Source organism: Perissodus microlepis, chromosome 8, assembly GCF_051167445.1.
Source record: "Perissodus microlepis isolate ML-2025 ecotype Zambia chromosome 8, ASM5116744v1, whole genome shotgun sequence".
Lineage (NCBI taxonomy): Eukaryota > Metazoa > Chordata > Actinopteri > Cichliformes > Cichlidae > Perissodus > Perissodus microlepis.
Genome location: NC_140468.1, coordinates 21920321 through 21939783, shown reverse-complemented (window position 1 = coordinate 21939783; position 19463 = coordinate 21920321). Strand labels below are relative to the sequence as shown.

General features: G+C 41.0%; 1 protein-coding gene and 1 long non-coding RNA gene across 3 annotated transcripts in view; one reads left to right on the top strand and one right to left on the bottom strand.

The window, feature by feature from the left end:
- Window positions 1–4508: 4508 nt before the first annotated feature.
- The window catches only part of gucy2cb (guanylate cyclase 2Cb), a 39363-nt gene continuing 24408 nt past the window's right edge, over window positions 4509–19463 (bottom strand). Inside the window, exons 9-27 of one of the 2 annotated variants that reach the window (XM_084938242.1) lie at window positions 13244–13326; window positions 12980–13088; window positions 12303–12384; window positions 10557–10659; window positions 10423–10479; window positions 10234–10305; window positions 10030–10134; window positions 9817–9903; window positions 8626–8758; window positions 8398–8535; window positions 8166–8242; window positions 7985–8076; window positions 7677–7835; window positions 5755–5947; window positions 5500–5674; window positions 5290–5388; window positions 5006–5100; window positions 4804–4880; window positions 4509–4722 (exon numbers count right to left, since the gene is read on the bottom strand). In XM_084938242.1, coding sequence (XP_084794368.1) covers window positions 4509–4722; window positions 4804–4880; window positions 5006–5100; window positions 5290–5388; window positions 5500–5674; window positions 5755–5947; window positions 7677–7835; window positions 7985–8076; window positions 8166–8242; window positions 8398–8535; window positions 8626–8758; window positions 9817–9903; window positions 10030–10134; window positions 10234–10305; window positions 10423–10479; window positions 10557–10659; window positions 12303–12384; window positions 12980–13088; window positions 13244–13326 — 2150 coding nt within the window. Of the gene's footprint in view, window positions 4723–4803; window positions 4881–5005; window positions 5101–5289; window positions 5389–5499; window positions 5675–5754; window positions 5948–7676; window positions 7836–7984; window positions 8077–8165; window positions 8243–8397; window positions 8759–9816; window positions 9904–10029; window positions 10135–10233; window positions 10306–10422; window positions 10480–10556; window positions 10660–12302; window positions 12385–12960; window positions 13089–13243; window positions 13327–19463 lie in introns of both variants that reach the window. The other variant, XM_084938241.1, reaches the window with a different exon arrangement.
- LOC146382000 (uncharacterized) lies at window positions 5353–17799 on the top strand. The gene is made up of 2 exons (XR_014801188.1): window positions 5353–5442; window positions 5530–17799. It is a non-coding gene; the product is annotated as an uncharacterized LOC146382000 (long non-coding RNA).

Here is a 19463-nt window from a genome sequence, read left to right as displayed (position 1 = left end):
TCGGTTTCCCTGGGTCTTTTTCCTTGTGTTATGAATACATTTTCTATATATTTTCATGCACTCTATATTTGTTTTGTAGTTGTCTTATTTTGAAAGACATGTTTTTGTGCGTTACCATAGCGACCAGAGAGGAGGATGGTCGTGTCCAAATTCATGGGCCGCATTTGTAGACCGATTAAGTCACAGCGACGCGCCTGTCACTACCCGATCCGTACCGGAAACCCGATCGGTACCCCGCATGCGCAAATCTTACGTCACTTCCTCTCTTTGCCAACATTGCGACATTCAATATATTTGAATGATACGGACGGTGACAGTAATAAAATTTGGAATACTTGCTGAGAATGCAGATTTTGACCTGTTGATTAGGACGTTTTTGTTAATGGGAACATTTTTTATTCACAAATGCAGATACTTTAAAGCTAAACCATGTATAAACAGATGGCTGAATGACTTTAAACTCTGGGCTAAATCGCTGAAACTTGTGAATAACAAGAAAGCCCATAAACTTGTTGTTTTATTTAAAGAGTTTAACCTATGCTTAAAAAAAAAAAAAAAAAACCTCCCTATTTTATAATCATGACTGCCCTTTATGTTATTTTTTGCCTTTGGTTCAAATCCTTCAATGACTGTTCTTTCTTTTTGTACTAACTCTTTTAGCTTTGTGCTTATTGTTGTTGGGTTTTTTTGTTCGTTTTGTTTTTGTTTTGTTTTTTGCTATAATGCTCAACCGAGGATGTAACATAATCGGATTAATGATGGTGCCTTGTATGTTATACTGTTGTTTGTAAATAAAGTTTTTTTATATATATATATATATATATATATATATATATATATATTTATTTTTTGAATGATACGGTTAGCGCCCAGTTAGCTCCTAGCATTTCTCAGCAGCTCTGCCCCCTTTTCGACTGCCCGGGACATTTAAACAATGGATAATCCGTATACAAACAAATTCATGCTTTTCTCCTCAACAGAGAGCGTCCCCCGATTAAACAACAGCGCCGTAAAATAAGAAGAATGGCGCCCAATTACAGACTTAATAATATTGACTTAGCAATGTGTCACGTGAAGATTCATCAGCCAGATTAAGTGTTTACTGACAATTGACAGTGATAGCGGACATCATCATCACTATTCCAACAATCCTCTCCTCACAGACAAGCATAAACACACTCGACTATCGCTAAATCAAATTTAACACGCATTTGTAATTTTGCTAATTCAGTTTATAATAGGGTTCATTCGCTCGGTCAGCAGGTGGCGGTTTCCTCGTACACTGGGGAGTAAACTGCCATTAAACGAACAGAAGAAGAAGAAAACCTCTGCACATGCGTGGTACGGATCGGGTAGACCCGATTTTTTTTTTTTTTTTTTTTTTTTTTTTAAACTTTATTTAACAAACAATGAGTATACAACATACGAACAGATGAAGTATACAAAACAACAGAACATGAACACAAAAAGCCAAGGGTAAAAGAAAAACGTAACAATTATAAGAATACACGCAAAAATTCACATACATATATTGTTTTGAGAGCCTTTTTGTTGGTGGAGTCTGATATTGATTGTATGTACATTTCCACATCCTTAAAATAATGACAGAAATATGGTGTTTTGTTAGTAAACTTACATTTATGGATAAAAAATTTAGCTAAAAGTATTAACAAATTTATCATAAAAAAACATTTATCATACTTCTTGGGGAACTTAAAGAAACAGAATAAAACATTTTCCCATCGTAAAGAAAACTCCCTTAAAATATGGACAATAACAAACCTGCTAAATTCCTTCCAGAATCTCCGTGTAAAAGAACAGTACCAAAAAAGATGTGTCACAGTTTCTGGATGATCCCCACAGAAAGTACAATTAGTATTTATGTCCCTTTTAAATTTTACCATGTAGTGACTGGCTGGATAACATTTATGTAGAATTTTAAATGAGACTTCTTTCACCTTAGGGTAGACCCGATTTGTACGGTCCGACTTCACACATGCGCAGTAAGGATCGGAGAGTCCTGATCCGTAACTATCTTATTTTTCGTTTTTGTCTACATTGTACTGAAATGCTTCATTATTGCAAACATTTTAAGATATACTTATTATTCTTAACATCTTAACAGATACTCTGACCCATAACTATCGTAAAACGCTACGACCGGAAGTAGACTCCTTTCGCGCATGCGGGGTACCGATCGGGTTTCCGGTACGGATCGGGTAGTGACAGCTGAAGGCTGTCCAAATTCGTTGACTCTCCGAATGTAGCCGACAAATGCCTCCTCCTTTTCACGGATGTGTCCTTCGTGGCCCACCATATCCCAGAATTCATAGCGCGGCCCAGCCAAACTCCAGTTCGCAGCCGCTACTAAGTTTTAAAATGACTCTTATTAATCTTTCTGGGTCACAAAATAAACTTTTAACATATTTTCAGGCGAGAACTTCTAATATCTGCTCGGTTTATCAAGATATCGCATATTTGCAAAAGTGCTTCGACGTTTTCCGAGACGTCTGTTACCCACCAGCTCGATAGCTAGCCGAGAGCTCGAGGATAACGAGAGCCGCCGAGAATGGCACAACTCCCGGCACATCATTTTCAGATCACCGCGGGCTTTCGCTACTCAGGTTAAACGTAATAAATAAGTCACTTAGACAACCTAAAAATGTTATTGTTTGGCTTTTTTCAGTGTTTTATTTGTTCGCGAGTAAATCGGTTTGGCTGAGATTAAAGTTATTAGATTAGATAAAATAAAACTTTATTAATCCCCCGGGTGGGTTCCTCCGTGGTTTTCACACAGCTGAATAAACGTCAAACAGAAAACTGATTAAACAGAAGTGTGAAATGGTCGAGAATTTACGCCAGTGTCCTGTTATATTTTAGATAGCAAGGAGCAGACAGCCGAGTTTATTAAACTCCACCGACACAGCAGTGACGCTAATCAGAAGGCTACGTCCAATTTCACAGCAGTTTACTTCCGGCCTACCCGACCTCCTGAGGACCCGGCCCACGTAGACCGCGAAGGCCGGGTCCTCAGGAGGATGCAGCCCATGAATTTGGACACGACTGATGTTACTCAGTTGCGGCGCATTTCAGGAGGACGCTGCTAATAAAGTTACACAATTACACAGTGACTTCGCTTTTATTATTGTATTTACAAAATACCACAGTTTTTGTCTTGGTCGTATCATTTTATTTTGTTGTATTTATCTGCAACACCTTAAAGGCCGGTCCGAGAAAATACTGTCTGACATTAAACCGGTCCGTGGCGCAAAAAAGGTTGGGGACCTCTGCTCTATACAATAACAAAGGCACTCTTTCAAGGCCCTGCAGTGCAGCATCTTCCTCCCTGAGCTTCCTCAATACAGCCTCCCCTGCATGACATGAGATGCATACAGAGTCAAAAACTGGCCGTCATTTGGTTAAAGTAATAAATGCAGATGGTGCTGAGTTGTGACTTTTATAAGCATTGTCTATAGATTTTTATGGGACCTATAATTTACTTACTGGCTGACAAATATGGAAACAAATACACATTAAGCGCTGTACATAAATAGAATAACCCAGTTTTAAGCTAAGCAGCAGAAACAATCAATGAACATTAATGACAAAAACAACAGGATATATTACAAATACATTAACCGTATTACTGTAGTTCTAAAACCTTTTCCAAACTGTACAATGCACAAAAAGGGCGATCCTGCATTTCTGTCTGCGCAAAACGGCCTCTTCTGTTCTTATCGTGTTCCTGTGTTTTGTTAGTTGAACAGGCCATTAGCAGCATCTGCACTGGCATGCGAGGGTGTTGCGGCTGGCTCATTCCATAGTAAGTGAATCAAATCCAAAAGCGCTGCCACCTGACCACATGAGCATCAGCTGTGTTTGGGTTTGTTTGTTTTTTGCAATACAACTGGTGCTGAAATTTTGTGCTTTTATTTATTTATTCTTTATTTTTCCAAGTGTCTTTGACCCCTCATAACTTCAGTTTGGGTTTCCACACTATTTTATAGATGTATGTAGATCAATTTCCGAACCATATTATTACACATTCACAGATGTAAAAATACAGATGTAGCAAAAAATAATTTTGGCATAAAAGGAAAAAGAGCTAGAAGCTGAGCCTGGAATCAAAATTTGGATAAAAATGAATCCTTGAATATGCTAAATCTTGTTTTAGCAGAGTACCTGACCTTCAAAGTTGGCCTAAAATGCCCTTTTTGACCGTTTTTCTTTTGACGGAGGATAACAAAACCCCCCAACTGGTTATAGAAAAAATCTGCACTGAACAAATCTAAGGTTTTGGCTTTCAGCTATGACACTTGAGTGGGTAAAAAATAACATCAATTACATAGTACAAAGTTTCCACCCGCCCTTTCCAACCACCCAAAATGATGGCAGGAAATAATGCGTGAATATTTGAGGTCTTTAGACGCAGGACTTTTAATTCCTCATTTTTCTATGCTTGATTTCCTGCTCTATATGCAATAACAGGCAAATAGTTACAGCATGCTCTACAGGAAGGTACTGAGTGTGTTATCCACAGTGGCTAGATGCAGGTACTCGGGAAGGCTGCTCTCAGACTCGACCTCTGACCCCTGGTCGCTGGTGTCCTCCTTGCTCTGACTTGGTAGCAGCTTCTTCCTTCGCACGGAACCTCGCGAGCGACGCTCCAAACACGTCAAGGTCATGTGGGCGAGGTCCTGCTGGAGCCGCTGGACGTTTTCACTGGAAGAGAAAGCACCATGTTGAAAGAGTGAATCTCAGATGCGGAGGTGCATGTGAAAGGATTTTCTCTTTTTTGCTCACGTTGTGGGTGGAGTAGGAAGATCGTAGTCTTCACCAGTTTCACCTGTCAACCAGTAAGTTGTTTCTGTGCCTTTACCCTAAAAAAACCCCACATATTCATCACAGTCACTGGCATCAGTGTCGCAGTGAAGATTTTTGTCGCTGTATCTCAATTTAATTTGGCTGACATGCTGCTACATTGAATGAAGAGACCAACCTTTACCTTCAGGTATGTTTCCCCTCTCATCTCATACTCAAACTTGCAGTTTGTTCTGTCCAGGATATCTATGGTAGGCTGACTGACATGGATCCGCAGGGCTGTGAGATAAAAAGAAAAACAACAGAGCTTGGCTGTGGTCACTTTATTTAATTAGGCTGACTGCTGGCTTCTATAATTGCGCTAGAGTAATGTATGGGAAGTCATTCATGTAAAATAACGAGAACAAAGGAAGCGGCTGGAGAAAATGTCAGTGTAAATCAGTTTGTTCATTACATGTGTCCACTCACGGTGTCCTGTAGATTCCATACGAGATGCTGTGTTGACCGTGTCTCCGAATAAACAATATCTGGGCATCTTTATTCCCACGACGCCCGCCGCACAGGGACCTGAACCCACAAACAACCAGGAGACAGAAGAATTAGTGTAAAGATCAGCAGGAGGTGAATTGCTTTGCCAAAATGACTAGTTTAAAAAATGAAAAACAAAGAAGAAGAGACCTGAGTGAACACCGATTCGTATCCACACAGGAATACCAGGAAGATGCCGGAGCTGGAAGGTGCCCATGAATGCCAAGATGTCCAGCGCCATGCGGCAAATATCCACTGCATGCCTGTTCCCATTTCTCTTTGGAAGACCAGAAGCAACCATGTAGGCATCCCCAATTGTCTCCACCTGAGGATAGTAAAGGAAACTATGATGTTCGTGCTCATTGCCGGGTGCCTGAATCTCTTCGATTTCATCCCTGCCAATACCTTGTACACATCGTGGTGGTCGACAATGCAGTCAAACCCCTTGTAGATGTCGTTAAGCATGTCCACAACTTCCATCGGCGTGCTGTACTGGCACAGAGTGGTGAAGCCAACTATGTCACTGAAATATATTGTAACTTCATCGTACAGCTCTGGCTCCACAGCCCCGGTCTCCTTCAGGCTTTTAACCACCGGGCTTTTAACCACAGAGAGAAACAGATAATAAAGAAAAGACATTTTTTCCATTGAGATTTCATTCTGATTTTGAGTTGGTTAAACCAAAGGCCCCCCAAGTTTCCCCAACAGTTCATCCATCCATTTCATCCATGTATCCTTTATTTTTAAATAACTATCCTTTTTAAACAGTTCAATAATGCTACTTGTTACAACCATTTAACTGTTAATTTACACTAACGTTTTGATCATTAATTAACACTAATTATTTCAATTATTTACTTATAATTAAGGTAACTTTTCTAACCATTTAAAGTGACAAATGTATGCTAATTTATTAACTATTTAACCATTAATTTGTGTTAGCTTTTTAAAAACTATTTAGCTTTTAATTAATAGGGTTACTATTAGACTAGGCCTTTTATTAGTCAGTTTGTATTAACTATTCATTTAACAATTTTATTCAACAATGTATGGTAACTTTTTAACCATTTATAGCCATTCATTAATGCTAATTTTTTAACATAAGATCAAATAAGATAACCTCCATTAGTCCCACTGTTTTTTTACAGCAGAAAGTGGACAGTGCAAAGTTACAGAAGCAAAAATTAAGGAAAAACACTGGAATAGGATAAGATAATAAAAATAAGATATTGTACACAATAGAATAGAATACAATACTATATACAACAGAATAAAATGCAATGTTGACAGCTACAGGTACCTTGGTGTTTATCTGAACAATAAACTGGACTGGACTCATAATTCAGAAGCCCTCTACAGGAAATGGCAGAGCAGGCTGTACCTGCTGTGGAGTCTCGGGTCTTTTGGAGTGGAGGGCCCACTCCAGAAGACCTTCTATGACTCTGTGGTGGCCTCAGCCATCTTTTTACAGTGTGGTCTGCTGGGGTGGCAACATCTCTGCCGGGGACAGGAAGAGACTGAACAGGCTGATCCGCAGGCCCAGCTCTGTTCTAGGATGCCCTCTGGACCCAGTGGAGGTGGTGAGTGACAGGACAATGGTGGCTAAGCTGTCATCTCCCACCCCATGCAGGAGACTCTGAAAACATTATTTAACCACTAATTTAGCTATTTCAAATATTTAATCCAGTCGTTTATGCTAACTTTTAAAACGCTTTAACCGTCAGGTTACAAAAATTATTTTAACAATTCAGTCAAACAATTTAAAGTAACCTTTCTAATCATTTATTGTCATTAATTTATGCCAGCTTTTTAAACTATATACTGTAACTACTAACTTATCTATTTCAACTATTTAATCCAATAGTTTTTGCTGTTTAAACTCAAATTTATATTCACTTTTAAAAATTATATAACTATAAATGTATACTACCCATTAAAAATATTCAATCCAACAATTTATGCTTAGCTGAACTTTTACAGCCACTTAGCAGGTTTAGCATATTTCTTTTTCAAATTTTGACTTGTTTTTGGAGGCATAGTACATACACGGCCATTCACATTTACACCTAATTTAGAATCACCAATAAACTTATCATGGATGTCTTTGAACTCTGAGAAGAAACCAAGCAACGTAGAGAAAACCAACGTAGGCAAGGGGTGACCTTCTTGCTTTAAGGTGACAGTGCTAACCACTGAAACTCAGTGCTGGTCACTGTTAATGTAGAAATAAAACTAATTCTCTAACAGTGCATGAATGATTTAGTATCTATGTCCTGATTGTTCTAAGTGTCTAATGATGTGCATTTCTTCTTTAAGTGTAAACAAACCCAGGCAGCAGCATAAAGTTAAGATTGTCAGCTCGATCCCTCTCAGCTTTGTAGAGAGCCGTTCTCTCTTCCACCAGGTACTCCAGGTTTCTGGAATACATCTGCAGCCGTCTGATCATGTTATCCAAGTAGCTCTCATTTTCCTGATTATGGATTTTACTGGAGTGATGAAGAGGAGAAGAAAAGGGATATGAGGAGGGAGATATATTTAGAAATCTGTAATCCGTTTCCCAGAAACTATAAAGGCTACACCAGGACATGCACACTGATAGCTGAAAACAGCAATAACATAAAGAGAGCATTATTACCTGATGATTTTCCCCAGATAAATTTCCACTTTCTTAAAGTCAGGTCTTTTTTCTGGGTCCTCGTCCCAGCAGCTTTTTATCAACGTGTACACCTTACAGGAGGAAAGTACAATTTGAATACAATACAGACAAAACAGATACTGAAAATAAAATAAAGCTGGCACATGAATGAAAAAAAAACCTCTAATTCTTTCTCTGAAGCCGTCTCAAAGTTAAGATCAGGTCTGAAGTAGGATGACTTGAGCCTGGACAGTTTTTCTGTTGAGAAACACACAGAGACGCAGATGGCATTGTAGTGTAGCTCCGGATCAAACAGGTCTTCTTTCTTTCACTCTGAACTTGGTGGTGCAGAGATGATCATTTGCAAACAAAATGACTGTAACTGTCACTTGTTGTATTTGAGTGTTGGAAACCTGATCGGTCGGAGCAGGATTCAGTGTAGAAGGTGTTCTTCCTGAGAACAATCTCTTGCGCAATGATGGCAAAACTGTAGACGTCTCCTTTCTGGGACGTGCCCTCGTTCCTCAGATGCTCCGGAGCTGTCCACAAGTCTGACAGGATGATGTGGAGACAGACAAACGTTAGCAGGTAAAGAAGAGAACAAAAAGATATTTCAGGAGGATTTTTGATTGTGGCGTCACCTTGGAAGGGGCTAAGAAAAGCATTGCAGCCAAAGTCTGTGATCTTCACCACCATGCGGTTGTCCACCACACAGTTGGTGGATTTGAGGCGACCGTGAACCTGAATGTCACTGGCATGGAGGTAAGACATGCCCTGCACAGAGGATTCAGAGCAACATTACACCTTCCACTGGTGGAAGTAATGAGATTTATGGAAAATCAAAGAGGCGGTGAGTAATCTGGTGTTTAATGACCTCTGCTGGCAGGCAGAGGCAAGTGCAACAGCAGCTCCCATAACACAGGTCTGCAAAAACAATTTATTTTTTCAGTCGCATGGGATATTTTTGGTAAATGTTATGTTTTTTAGGGTGCTGAATCCAAAAATGATTTCCCTCCATTACATACAGTTTGCTTTTGCAAAACATGAGGAGTTTACATTAAACTAAAAACATGAGTTAAGAAATCCTGACGAAATTTAATTTTTAAAATGAAAAAGCAGCCAATGTCTAAATAAAAACTTTAAAAGATTTTCAGAAAGCCTGCAAAACTATTGCTTAAGAGTCGTTTGAACAAAGCAACAAAATCTGGCTCCTTGGAAGCAAACTATGAAGACAAGAGGGGACTTTTGCACAGCGTGTATAATCCTGGCAGTCATATTACACTCAGTTTGTCCGTTTGGCTTTTGATAGAACTTCTAAAGTTTTAGTAAACGATTATTACTCACGTGAAATAAGTGTCAGGATTGAGCGAACCTTCCTTTCTTTTTGATGATGAACATGTTCTGGGTTCAGTTTATTATACGGTAACAGGTGAAGTGATCCCATTGCAGTTTACATCAGGTACAAAAGTTTATTGCCAGTTATTCAGGGATCTTTTATGTCACACTGCATGAATGGAGAGTAATATTGACTAACACTAAGTTTCATAACCCTTTTTCAGTTATGTATTAAGACAGATTGCTACTAACTATGTCAAGCTCTCAGTACAAAAACCGATCCTGTCATTCATTGCATTGTCCTCTGTAATGATTTATGGTGTTTAGTGAATGCTGCTGCTTTATGGCAGATACACGTGACCGTTTTTCCGCTCAGGGCGGCGAGTCACGAGTCAATCTCCACTTGTGTGGTCTCTTATCATGCCACACACCGCATGTGATGCTTGCAAATGCTTAAGTTTGATAATTGTTCTGCTCACGGGCAAAGTCTCTCTCACCTTGGCGATGTCGTACATGACAGAGATCTTGAACTCCCAGTCCATGAAGGTCTCCTCTGGGTATGAAATCTTGTCATTCAGCACATACTTGAAAAAGAAAAAGACACCCCAGTTCTACATTAATACACTTTTATTCTTCACACTTCTTGACGCCTGTGTTTAAACTGAGACCTGAAGAAGATGGATTTAAATTGAAAGTTTTGCTATACGTACCCTGAGCGAGCCTCGCTCGCCATACTCAAACACGCCAAAGACACCGTGATCTAACTTGACTGTGCCGTAAAACTTTGTGAGGTTGTAGTAGTCGATGTGCAATAGCTGCAGGGGGGGAAAACATGTGGAGTGCTAGTGAGTTTGGATAAACATTAACAAACAGGGCTGGCAATAAAAGGATTTCAGTGTGATAAGACGTCTTACCGCATTGAGCTCCCTTTTCTGGGTTTTATCAAAGTTCCCATCCAAGTTCTTCAGCTCCTTCAAGATCACAATCTGAAAGAAATATTGCAGAAGCACCAACCAGATTACATCTGCTAACTCACTTTCATCAGTGCAAAAGCATTAGATGCTAACTGATTTGGAAAACACTGCAGGATGCTGTCCATCTACCTTCTTATCGTAGAGCGCACAGCGGATCTTGAACTTCTTTTTCTTCTTACTTTCAATCTAATGGGAGTTAGAGGAAGGTCGCTGTCACAGCATTCTTAAAGCTGACTTGACTGAGGTGTTTACACCTCACTTACATTAAGGGAGATGACGTTGATGTCATCATTTTCCATCAGCGTGATGAGATCAGAGTTCATGTGGGACCAGCGCTTCCTGAGCAGTCGATCTCTTCTGTTCTGTCTATGCGGGAAAGAAAAAACTGCATCAGGAGATTATTGGTAAAGGTCGGTTGCACGAAAAGCATCTGACTCCTATGTTTATAAAAGGCAGCTTTCAATTTTAATTTCATGTCATGAGTCCATGTTTTAGAGAGTGTAATAGAGCTATAACCTGTATAGTACATACAGACTTTCAGATTATTTTTCATGTAACCTGAAAGTCTGTATATACACAGCTCTAAAAGATAATTGTAGCACCTTTTAATCAGAGTGTAGCATCAAGCCAGTTACACATCTGGGACACTAATCTGGTCAGTTTAGAGGAGGTTAGTTCAGTTTCAGGTGGAGGTCGCTGACATTTTCTTCCCTCTTCATCTTTTCTGACAGTTTTTTCACTACTTTTTTCTGGGGTCAGTATCACTCCAGGTGGCATGAGGTGATACCTTGACCCTACAGAGGCTCCACAGGTAGTCCAACTCCTCCATGTTGGCACATTAATACGTGCCATTTACAAAAGGTTTGCTGTGTCTCCTGGGACAGTCTCAAGAGCACAGAGGAGATTTCAGGACACAGACAGTTACTCTGGACAGGCCTGGAGAAGATCTTTAACCCATCAGCAGGACCACTATCTGCTTTTTTGTGCAAGATGAGAACTGTCAAAGCTCCAGCAGGACACTAGTGTTAATGTCTCTGACCAGACAATCAGAACAGACTTCATGAAGCTGGTTTGAGGGCCCAGCGTGTTCCAGTGGGCCCTGTGCTCACTGCCCAGCACTGTGGAGCCTAATTCACATTTCCACAGAATACCAAAACAGGCCGGTCCACCACTGGAGTCCTGTGCATTGCACAGATGAGAGCAGGTTCATTTGAGCACATGTGACAGAAGTGAAAGGGTTTGGAGAACCCGTGGAGAATGCAATGCTGTCTGTAACATCCTTCAGCATGACTGGTTTGGTGGTGGGTCAGTGATGCACTGGGGAGGCATATACATAGAGGGACGCAGACATGTCTACAGACCCTGACTGGCATCAGGTATCAGGATGAAATCTTCCTCTGAATACACAGCAATGCCCGTCCTTATATGCTGAGAGTATGCAGGAAGTTTCTGGACGATGATACCGATGTCTGGCCTCCACACTTGCCTGACACCTTTGGGACTTTCATTTTCAGCCCATCTGAAGCTGTCAGGTTGCACCTCAGACTGTCCAGGAGCTCAGTGACACCCAGGTCCAGATCTGGGAGTAGATCCCCCAGGACACCATCCATTATCTCATCAGGAGCATGTTGTAAAGTGGCCTAGCTTGCTGCTTCTTTTCTTCAATTTGATTTTTGGGGTGTCTTTGAATTCAGCCCTTTGTAGGTTGATCATTACATTTCCATTACATTTTGGGGCACTTTTTCCACTCCTAACACATTACCAAGTCCCCATCAATGTGAATATCCACTGTGATTTTTTTCCCATTAAAAGCTGTTGTGTTTTCAAAGTTTTCCTGCAATTTTTGGAGCAGTGTATCTACCGTACTACTATATATGCCATTATATGATGGGGCTAAAATCATTTATGTAAATTCATGACCTTTTGCAGAGAATGCAAACATTTAATTGAAATCTGCCACACACTTAATAACTCCCTGTTATTCTCATGTTCTATGTGCTATGGCATACCTGTAGAAAATAAAGGCGATCGTGGCCACTACGACCACAGTAACAGCCAACACAATCACAATGATGTCATGAATTGCAGGGCCTGCAGTAATAAAGACAAAAAAGAGGCACCATTTCAGTTCCAAGCCGATGCTTCTGACACACAGAGGACAAAAGATAAACATGGGCCGAGCGTTCAAGTGCCATAATATTTAAGCTTATCTCAGATAGGGCTGTGAGGAGGTCATCTACAGGAAACAAAAGAAGAACTGAGCCATAAAACCACTTCATATAAAACATGCAAAAGTTGATGTACGTGGAGCAGTTTGTGGTTGCTATAACTTTTCCTCCTGTTCATACCCACCATTAATGCTTATTAAATGAAAACAGGGACACAAACAGAGAGGTGCTTAAACCACAGCTGAAGCCTTACATATAATTCACCAGAACCTGGGATTAGTGCAAGTCTTTGAAAACGACCTGACTGAGCGGATGCAAACTGATCAGGCCTTGTTGTGGAGATCTAAATCATTATGGTGGACATGCCTTCTTTCTAGAGGACAAAAAAGGAAGTTCTCTTAACATAAATCTTTAAAATATTAAGGTTAAGACATATTTTGAGGTTGTGCCCACTGAACTCAATGATATAGCTAAACGTGTGTATGTGTGTGTGTGTGTGTGTGTGTCTTTCGATGTACCGCTGTCTGGCGTGTTATTGGGAAGTCTTTTCCCCCAGATGAACTTAGGAGCCTCCTCCACCACTGTGGTTTTATTGCGCTCCGTGTCAAATGTGAATAAAATATCGTACTGGGTGTGACACAAGAGGGGAGGAAAAAAACAAAAAGACACATTTTAGCAACAAACCAGAAGCAAGAGATGCAGCACAGTACGGTTTTATTTTGAATGTTTTTTTCATGTATTCACTGCTAAATGTCAAAAAAGAAAACAGGAGAAAAAGATACCTTGTTGTCAGTAGTGGTGTAGATGATTGAGAAAGCCACGTCTCTGTCCCCGTACTCGTCCAGCGTATAATTCCCAGCAATCCCTGAGCAGAATCACACAAACGTTTTTAAACTTCTGTTCACTTCATTTCACCGTGTGTGTCAGCTGTAAACCTTTAATGCGTCTCTCAGTCAAACTTGCACTCACAACCGGCTGCTTACAGCTGCGGGCTGTTATACCAACACTCTTTGTGTCAATGAAAACACAAAGAAGTGATAGCAGTTGACAGCCTCCATCTGTTCGACCTCACAGTAGCCATGTCTGCTCTGAGATCAGCTCATTAGTGTTTTGGTGGATGGTGTTTTCCCACTTTTCACAAGCTAATTTTAGCATTTATTACTGTTTTGTGTAGAAATGTTTAGCTGATTTAGAGTTTAGAAATGTGTTAACATAGAATCTAGAATTATTGTAGAGACACTGACACTGCCCTCAATGTAATAAAGGCTTGATTGTGTCATGAACTTAGGAGTAGAGTATAGGAGACCCTCCCCAGTTGAACTGTGGAAGTAAAACAGAGAGGAGTTAATGCTGAGTGGAAATTCCCCAGAGAATGTTTGGGTGGGGGTCTCAACATTTGACCTGGATAACTGTGGTCTGGAAGGGAGATGGGTTTTTTATGACCTCTAGGGAGTCACCTACACCCACAGTGTTTTAACTGTCACGTACACACATCCACACGCACACTCGCTCATGTGCACTCACACATGCATACAGGTACGCACACTCACTCATGTGCGCTCACATAGACACGCGGGAACGCGCACATGTAGGCATTCATGTGCTCGTGCACATAGACACAGACAGAGTTTGCAGCACACCGTGGGGGGGTTTATGATGGGGTCGCCTCTATAAAGCTGGCTGTAACTAACAAAGGGGTGAAGATTTTGCAGAGGGACACACCGGCCTCGTCTTCCCTTCTAGAAGTGCATGCTTAAATGAAGATGAATAAAGATGAATAAAGGTTTTGTGAAATAACTACTGAGTTCCGGTGCCGTCTCTGGATGCCTCGACGAATAAAAGAACAGGGGTAAAACTGATTTCGCAACAGTTTTGGTGCCGAAACCCTGGGATTCGCTCGAGGCCCAGAGAGGATGAATTGGCAGAGCTGAGTTTGTGAAACGAGGCGAACAGAGAGCTAGCTCACAGGATTAAAAGGTAAGCACGACCTGTTTATTTTCGAACCGTGCATATTGTTTAAAGCCAAAATTATCTGTTCGCTAAGTTGAACGTATCTCAGTGTAAATTCACTCAGTATGTTAAAGAAACGGTGTGTGATCCGTCTTAGTTAGTAATTAATAGCATCGGTGTTTCATCCGTGGCGGTGTGTGATCCGTCTTAGTTATTAGGAAAAAAGTGGCGGTGTGTGATCCGTCCCCGTGCGTTAAAGCAGGAAACGTGTGTTACTATTAGTTAGAAAGCAGGGTTTAAGGCCTCGTCGCCAGCTGAGGGCTGTGTGTGTCACGGGTTTGGTTACCCCACCTAGTCTCGGACGCGGGGCTAGGACCTGTGAGGGCAGGAGATCCAGGGTGGTGACCTGGGGATTCGTGGCTCCTTAAATAACTAAGTCGGGGAGAGGTCCCTGTCACAGTCTGAAGTATGCATAAAAGCAGGATCGGTTGCTTTCACCGGTTAGATTCCGAGCTGAGTTGAACCAGTGCCTGATGCAGAAGGAGGACGGTGTAGTGTGTGTGAAAGCGCCGTTAGAGTCGGCGTCTCGTCTGAAGTACGGGAGTCAATTAAAGTAACAAAAATAATTTGTGTCTAAAAGTGTGTGTTTGTGGTGTGCAGAAATTGCGGCAGGAGGCCGTGTCACGAATTGTTGCAAGCTGTGAAGTCAATTGGGGGGTTTAATTTGGTTTTATTTTTTATGGGGAAGAGAAACTGCGGTATCCAGTCCGTGGCGCAGTTTGAATAATTCGTGAGGCAAATGTGGTGCGATCTGAAGATCGTGAGCCTAATTGTCCTAGTTAGGTTGAGGTGTATAAGAGCGGACGGCACCCGCTCTTTGTTCTGATTAGGGCGTTGTCCTGAATCAGCAGAAGTGTCTCGCAGAAAGTTTGAATGGGACTGCGGGTTCACAGGTGGAACGAACGAAGAGTAAAATGTGCGTGTGTGTGAGAGAGAAAGAAAAGGTGGGGGCGAGTGACCAGCCTGTGAGTGTGTGTGAATTCCTTGATGACAAATACGGAGACAAAGTAGATTAGTTGATTTTCTGTGAAATAATAAATAGTCAAGAAATCGTAGTGATCAAATAGGAGAAAATGAACTAAAGTAAATAAAAAATAAACAGTGGATTAGTGTTAAAGTAATGATAAATAAATTGATAAAATTAACAGTGACATTTAAAGGTGACCAAGTACTCAAGGATGAATGGAGAATTTGATTGCTGACTGTATGAGAGCTGTTGGGGTGAAAGGAAAATGAGGTTGGAGGAGTGATTTAACAGGTTAATGTGTGAGTGTAAAACAATGGGGTAATAAAAAAAAAGAGAAAGAAAATCATGAAAACAAAGAAAATAAAAAGTGTGGAAGTGTGAGTGGGAAATTGTCCCCAACTGGGGGAAGCAGTGACACTACAGGTCACCTTCTTCCCCTGCTGGACACAAAAGAAAACATAATTTGGAGTGTTGTGGATGAAAATAATTAACAACAACATCAAGAAGATTTTTGTGTTTGCGGTTAAGACCAAATAAAAATTTCATTTTTGGGGTTTAAAGTCAGTAGAGTTCAAAACAAAATAAGTAGAGATGTGTGGCCTTAGGAGTGATGAAAAACATCTGCAGTCACAGTGAATAATGAAAGTCTCTCAGTCTGTCGATTACAGGTGGGTAACGGACCTGGATCAATTCTCCACGGGCAGCAGTCGGAAGAAAATTATAGGTTAAAATCATTAGAAAAAAAATAGAAACACCCAGCCAGAATTTTTGGCTGAATTGTTTTGCAGCTTCCCGTCCTCATCCTGAACAAGCAAGCTCCAAGGAAGCTGATCTCTCCCTGAAGACACAGAGTGCAGTTTCAGAAGCACAGCCTTGAACATCAACAGTGGACAGAAGTCCAAGAGACAATACCAGAGTTCTGAGCAGAGAGGTCCAGCAGCACTATGGGCAAACGGCATCAGAAAGAGAAGATCCACCATCTTGATTGGATGGATGGAGATGCGTTTCCAGCAAGCTGCAACCTCACTGTGTGTGAAGGACTTTTGAGAAGACTGTCTGAGCTTGACATTTGCCATGTTTGGAGTGAGATGGCAATGAAAGAGACAGTGGGACAAAGAGAGACACGGGACAAAGCTGAAGAGAACTGACTGCCATTGGACTGCAAAGTGGGAGAGAAGAACGGAGAGAAAGGAGAAGGGGAGGACAGAGACTGCTGTTTTAGTGTGGGGAATCAAATTGGGTTAAGGAATCCGGGGAGACAAGCGACTGCCTGGAAGTGGAGGATTGACACAGTGTCCAGACCACCACAAAAGGGGGAGGAAGACAAGTACTGAGGTATGCAAGAGTACTGTTAGAAAAAATGGAAAGGTGACACCACACATGCACATAATATGCACTAGAGATAACACAAAATCATACATAAAGTGGCACACATCAAAAGAGGGTATTTGTAGAAGGGGTTAACAACACACAGTGTGGTTGCCTATGGTAACCTGCAAACATTTGGGGTTTAGCTGTGCCTGACTATGACAGAGTTTTTCATTTAGATGTTTCTGAAACAAAATTTGGAGTGAACGGAGTTTTGTTTCAGAAAAAAGGGGGAAGGTACATAAAAGGATACATAAAAACAGAAAATGTATTTACCCGACTAACACACAGACACACACACACACACACGTAATGAAGATCAAACACAATTTTAAGTAGGTAATACTGTTACCATCATCCTGTCTGGTTTATTGAGTGGGGTGAGAACTGATACATAGACGACTGAATTAGTATTATTTTGGGGAACATGGTAGCAGGGGTGAACAGAATCCTGCAGCCAGAGTTTAAATGAGTGAAACTAGCAGATGTTTTGTTTTTGTTTTGTTTTTGTTTCTGAAGTATGGGGGAGGTTTTACCATGGCACCAAGTTTTAGATTTGGTGTTTTCTCACCTATAAGAGAAAGAATATTCTGTGACAAGTCCTAAGACTGGGCTTCTGTATTTTTTATTTACTTTTGTTTTTCAGTTTTATTTGTTATTTTTCATTTTATTTTTTATTTTTTAAACAGTGCACTGATTTCTGTTTGTGAATTTCTTTTCTTTAAGCAGATCTGCACGTCGGGAATTAAAAGTGATACACGTCGTCGAGAAAATTGTTGCAAGTGAGTTTCTCCACATTAAAATGGGCTCTGGAGAAAGCCACTTATTCGGGACAATTAGAAAATGAGAGTCCCTGCCTAAAAAGGATTCAGCGAGGTAATCCGATCTAAAGTTCTTCTTTTTCTTTTTGAAATGACGTCATTTTGCTGAGAGTGGAAACTAAATGCGACGATAGGTTCCACTATCAGCAAAGAAAGAAAGAATGGATGAATGAATGAAATGGAAATAAAAACAAACTGACTGACTGGTAAAAGCTGACAAGACTTGACCACGACTCAAGGTTAACCTCCACCTAGACAGGACAAAAGGGTCGTTAATGTGTTTCTTTTTACAGGAGCAGAAAGATGACAGCAACATTCGAGGTTGCGTGATGATTTAACCTTTTAAATGCCACTTTCTATGTTTGTGAATCTACCAGGGGTGTGTTATTCATGGGCTTGTGTGGTGTGTTGCTCACAGAAGTTACTGTGAGAAAGTGTGTACACACCTGCGCAGCGCTAACATTTGCATTCTCTTTTTTACAGCATTACAGTTCTTCATGTGATTTGATGATGTGATTTATAACAGAACAATTGGTTGATGTTTGTTTCTCTACTACAGGTTATGAGTTGGTGATGCTGTTACACTGTGTTGTTGGGAAAATATTGAAGGTTACTTTGACGATGTGAATAACGTGAGAAATTTCCTGTGTTGAAACCAGTGTCATTCCTTTTACAGCAGGCTTAATTTTATGGCCTTTTACGGCACCTCTGGAATGTGGATGGCCAACACCTGCCCACCAGGATAATCCATGTGTGCTCCTAATGTTTGTTTTTTCTTTAAGAGTGCATGTAGAGGATTCAGCAGAAAACAGACAAGTGACATGAGAAAACAAATAAGAGATGCAGTGTTTATGGAATAGTTGAATGTGGGGCTCATTAGCTGGCCACTATTGAGCTCATAGTGATGAAATGAGTGGAGTGACATTGCTTAAGGGAAGTCACAGATTAAATTGTGGAATAAATTGGGATGATTCATGATTTGGGACAAATTATGGTAATAACAGTGATTTAGTGATTGGAGAAAACCTGGACATGATACTTGTCTTTTATGCTGAATACTTTATTACTCTTATGATCTACAGTTGGGTGCAAATGTGAAGTTTGATTTAACAGACTTTGTCTTCCAGGATACAGGCTCCAGGTGGAGCTGGGAGTTAAACAAGCTTAACATGTAACTGCTGATTAATGTTTTTACACAGGGTTACAGGTTGGAGTATGGCTGCTCCAAGTGGGAAACCCTGGAGATTGTTTTAGAGAGAATGTGCAACATTCTTGTGCATGTCTCATTGGGGAGTTGACACATGGTGAAAGCCATGTGGCAAGAGGAGTGTTATTTTTTAATCTGTAGATGTCGTGAGGTGCCATGATGAGAAGGAGTGGCTGAGAGGATCGTCCACAAGATGGAAGCTGGGGCCAGGATAGAGGCTTCAGGAGGATCAGAGATCATCTTCAGCACAGCAGACATCACACAGAGAGCTGTGCTACTGAGCTTCCAGGAGATCAAGAGGAGACTTCCCACAGCAAGATTTTAAATAAAATGAGAGATTCAATGTTGACGCTGAGGAAGACAACTACGGTGTACGACGTGCTCTGCCTTAAATCTTCAGCAGCGTTGGACGTGAGAACTCGAGGGATGGAGAGAGCGTGCCAAGCTCCAAAAGTGACAGCGCAGAGGAAGTCCAGCGATGGAATTGTGATTCTGTGTGAGGCACAAATACTAGGAGACTGGGAAATAGTTGACACCACTTTTCCCAAGGATGAAGATCACCTAAAGTGTGTCACTTTGCCATGCAGATTTGATGCTCTGCAGAGAAGCCTTCTGCGAAGGAGAGATGT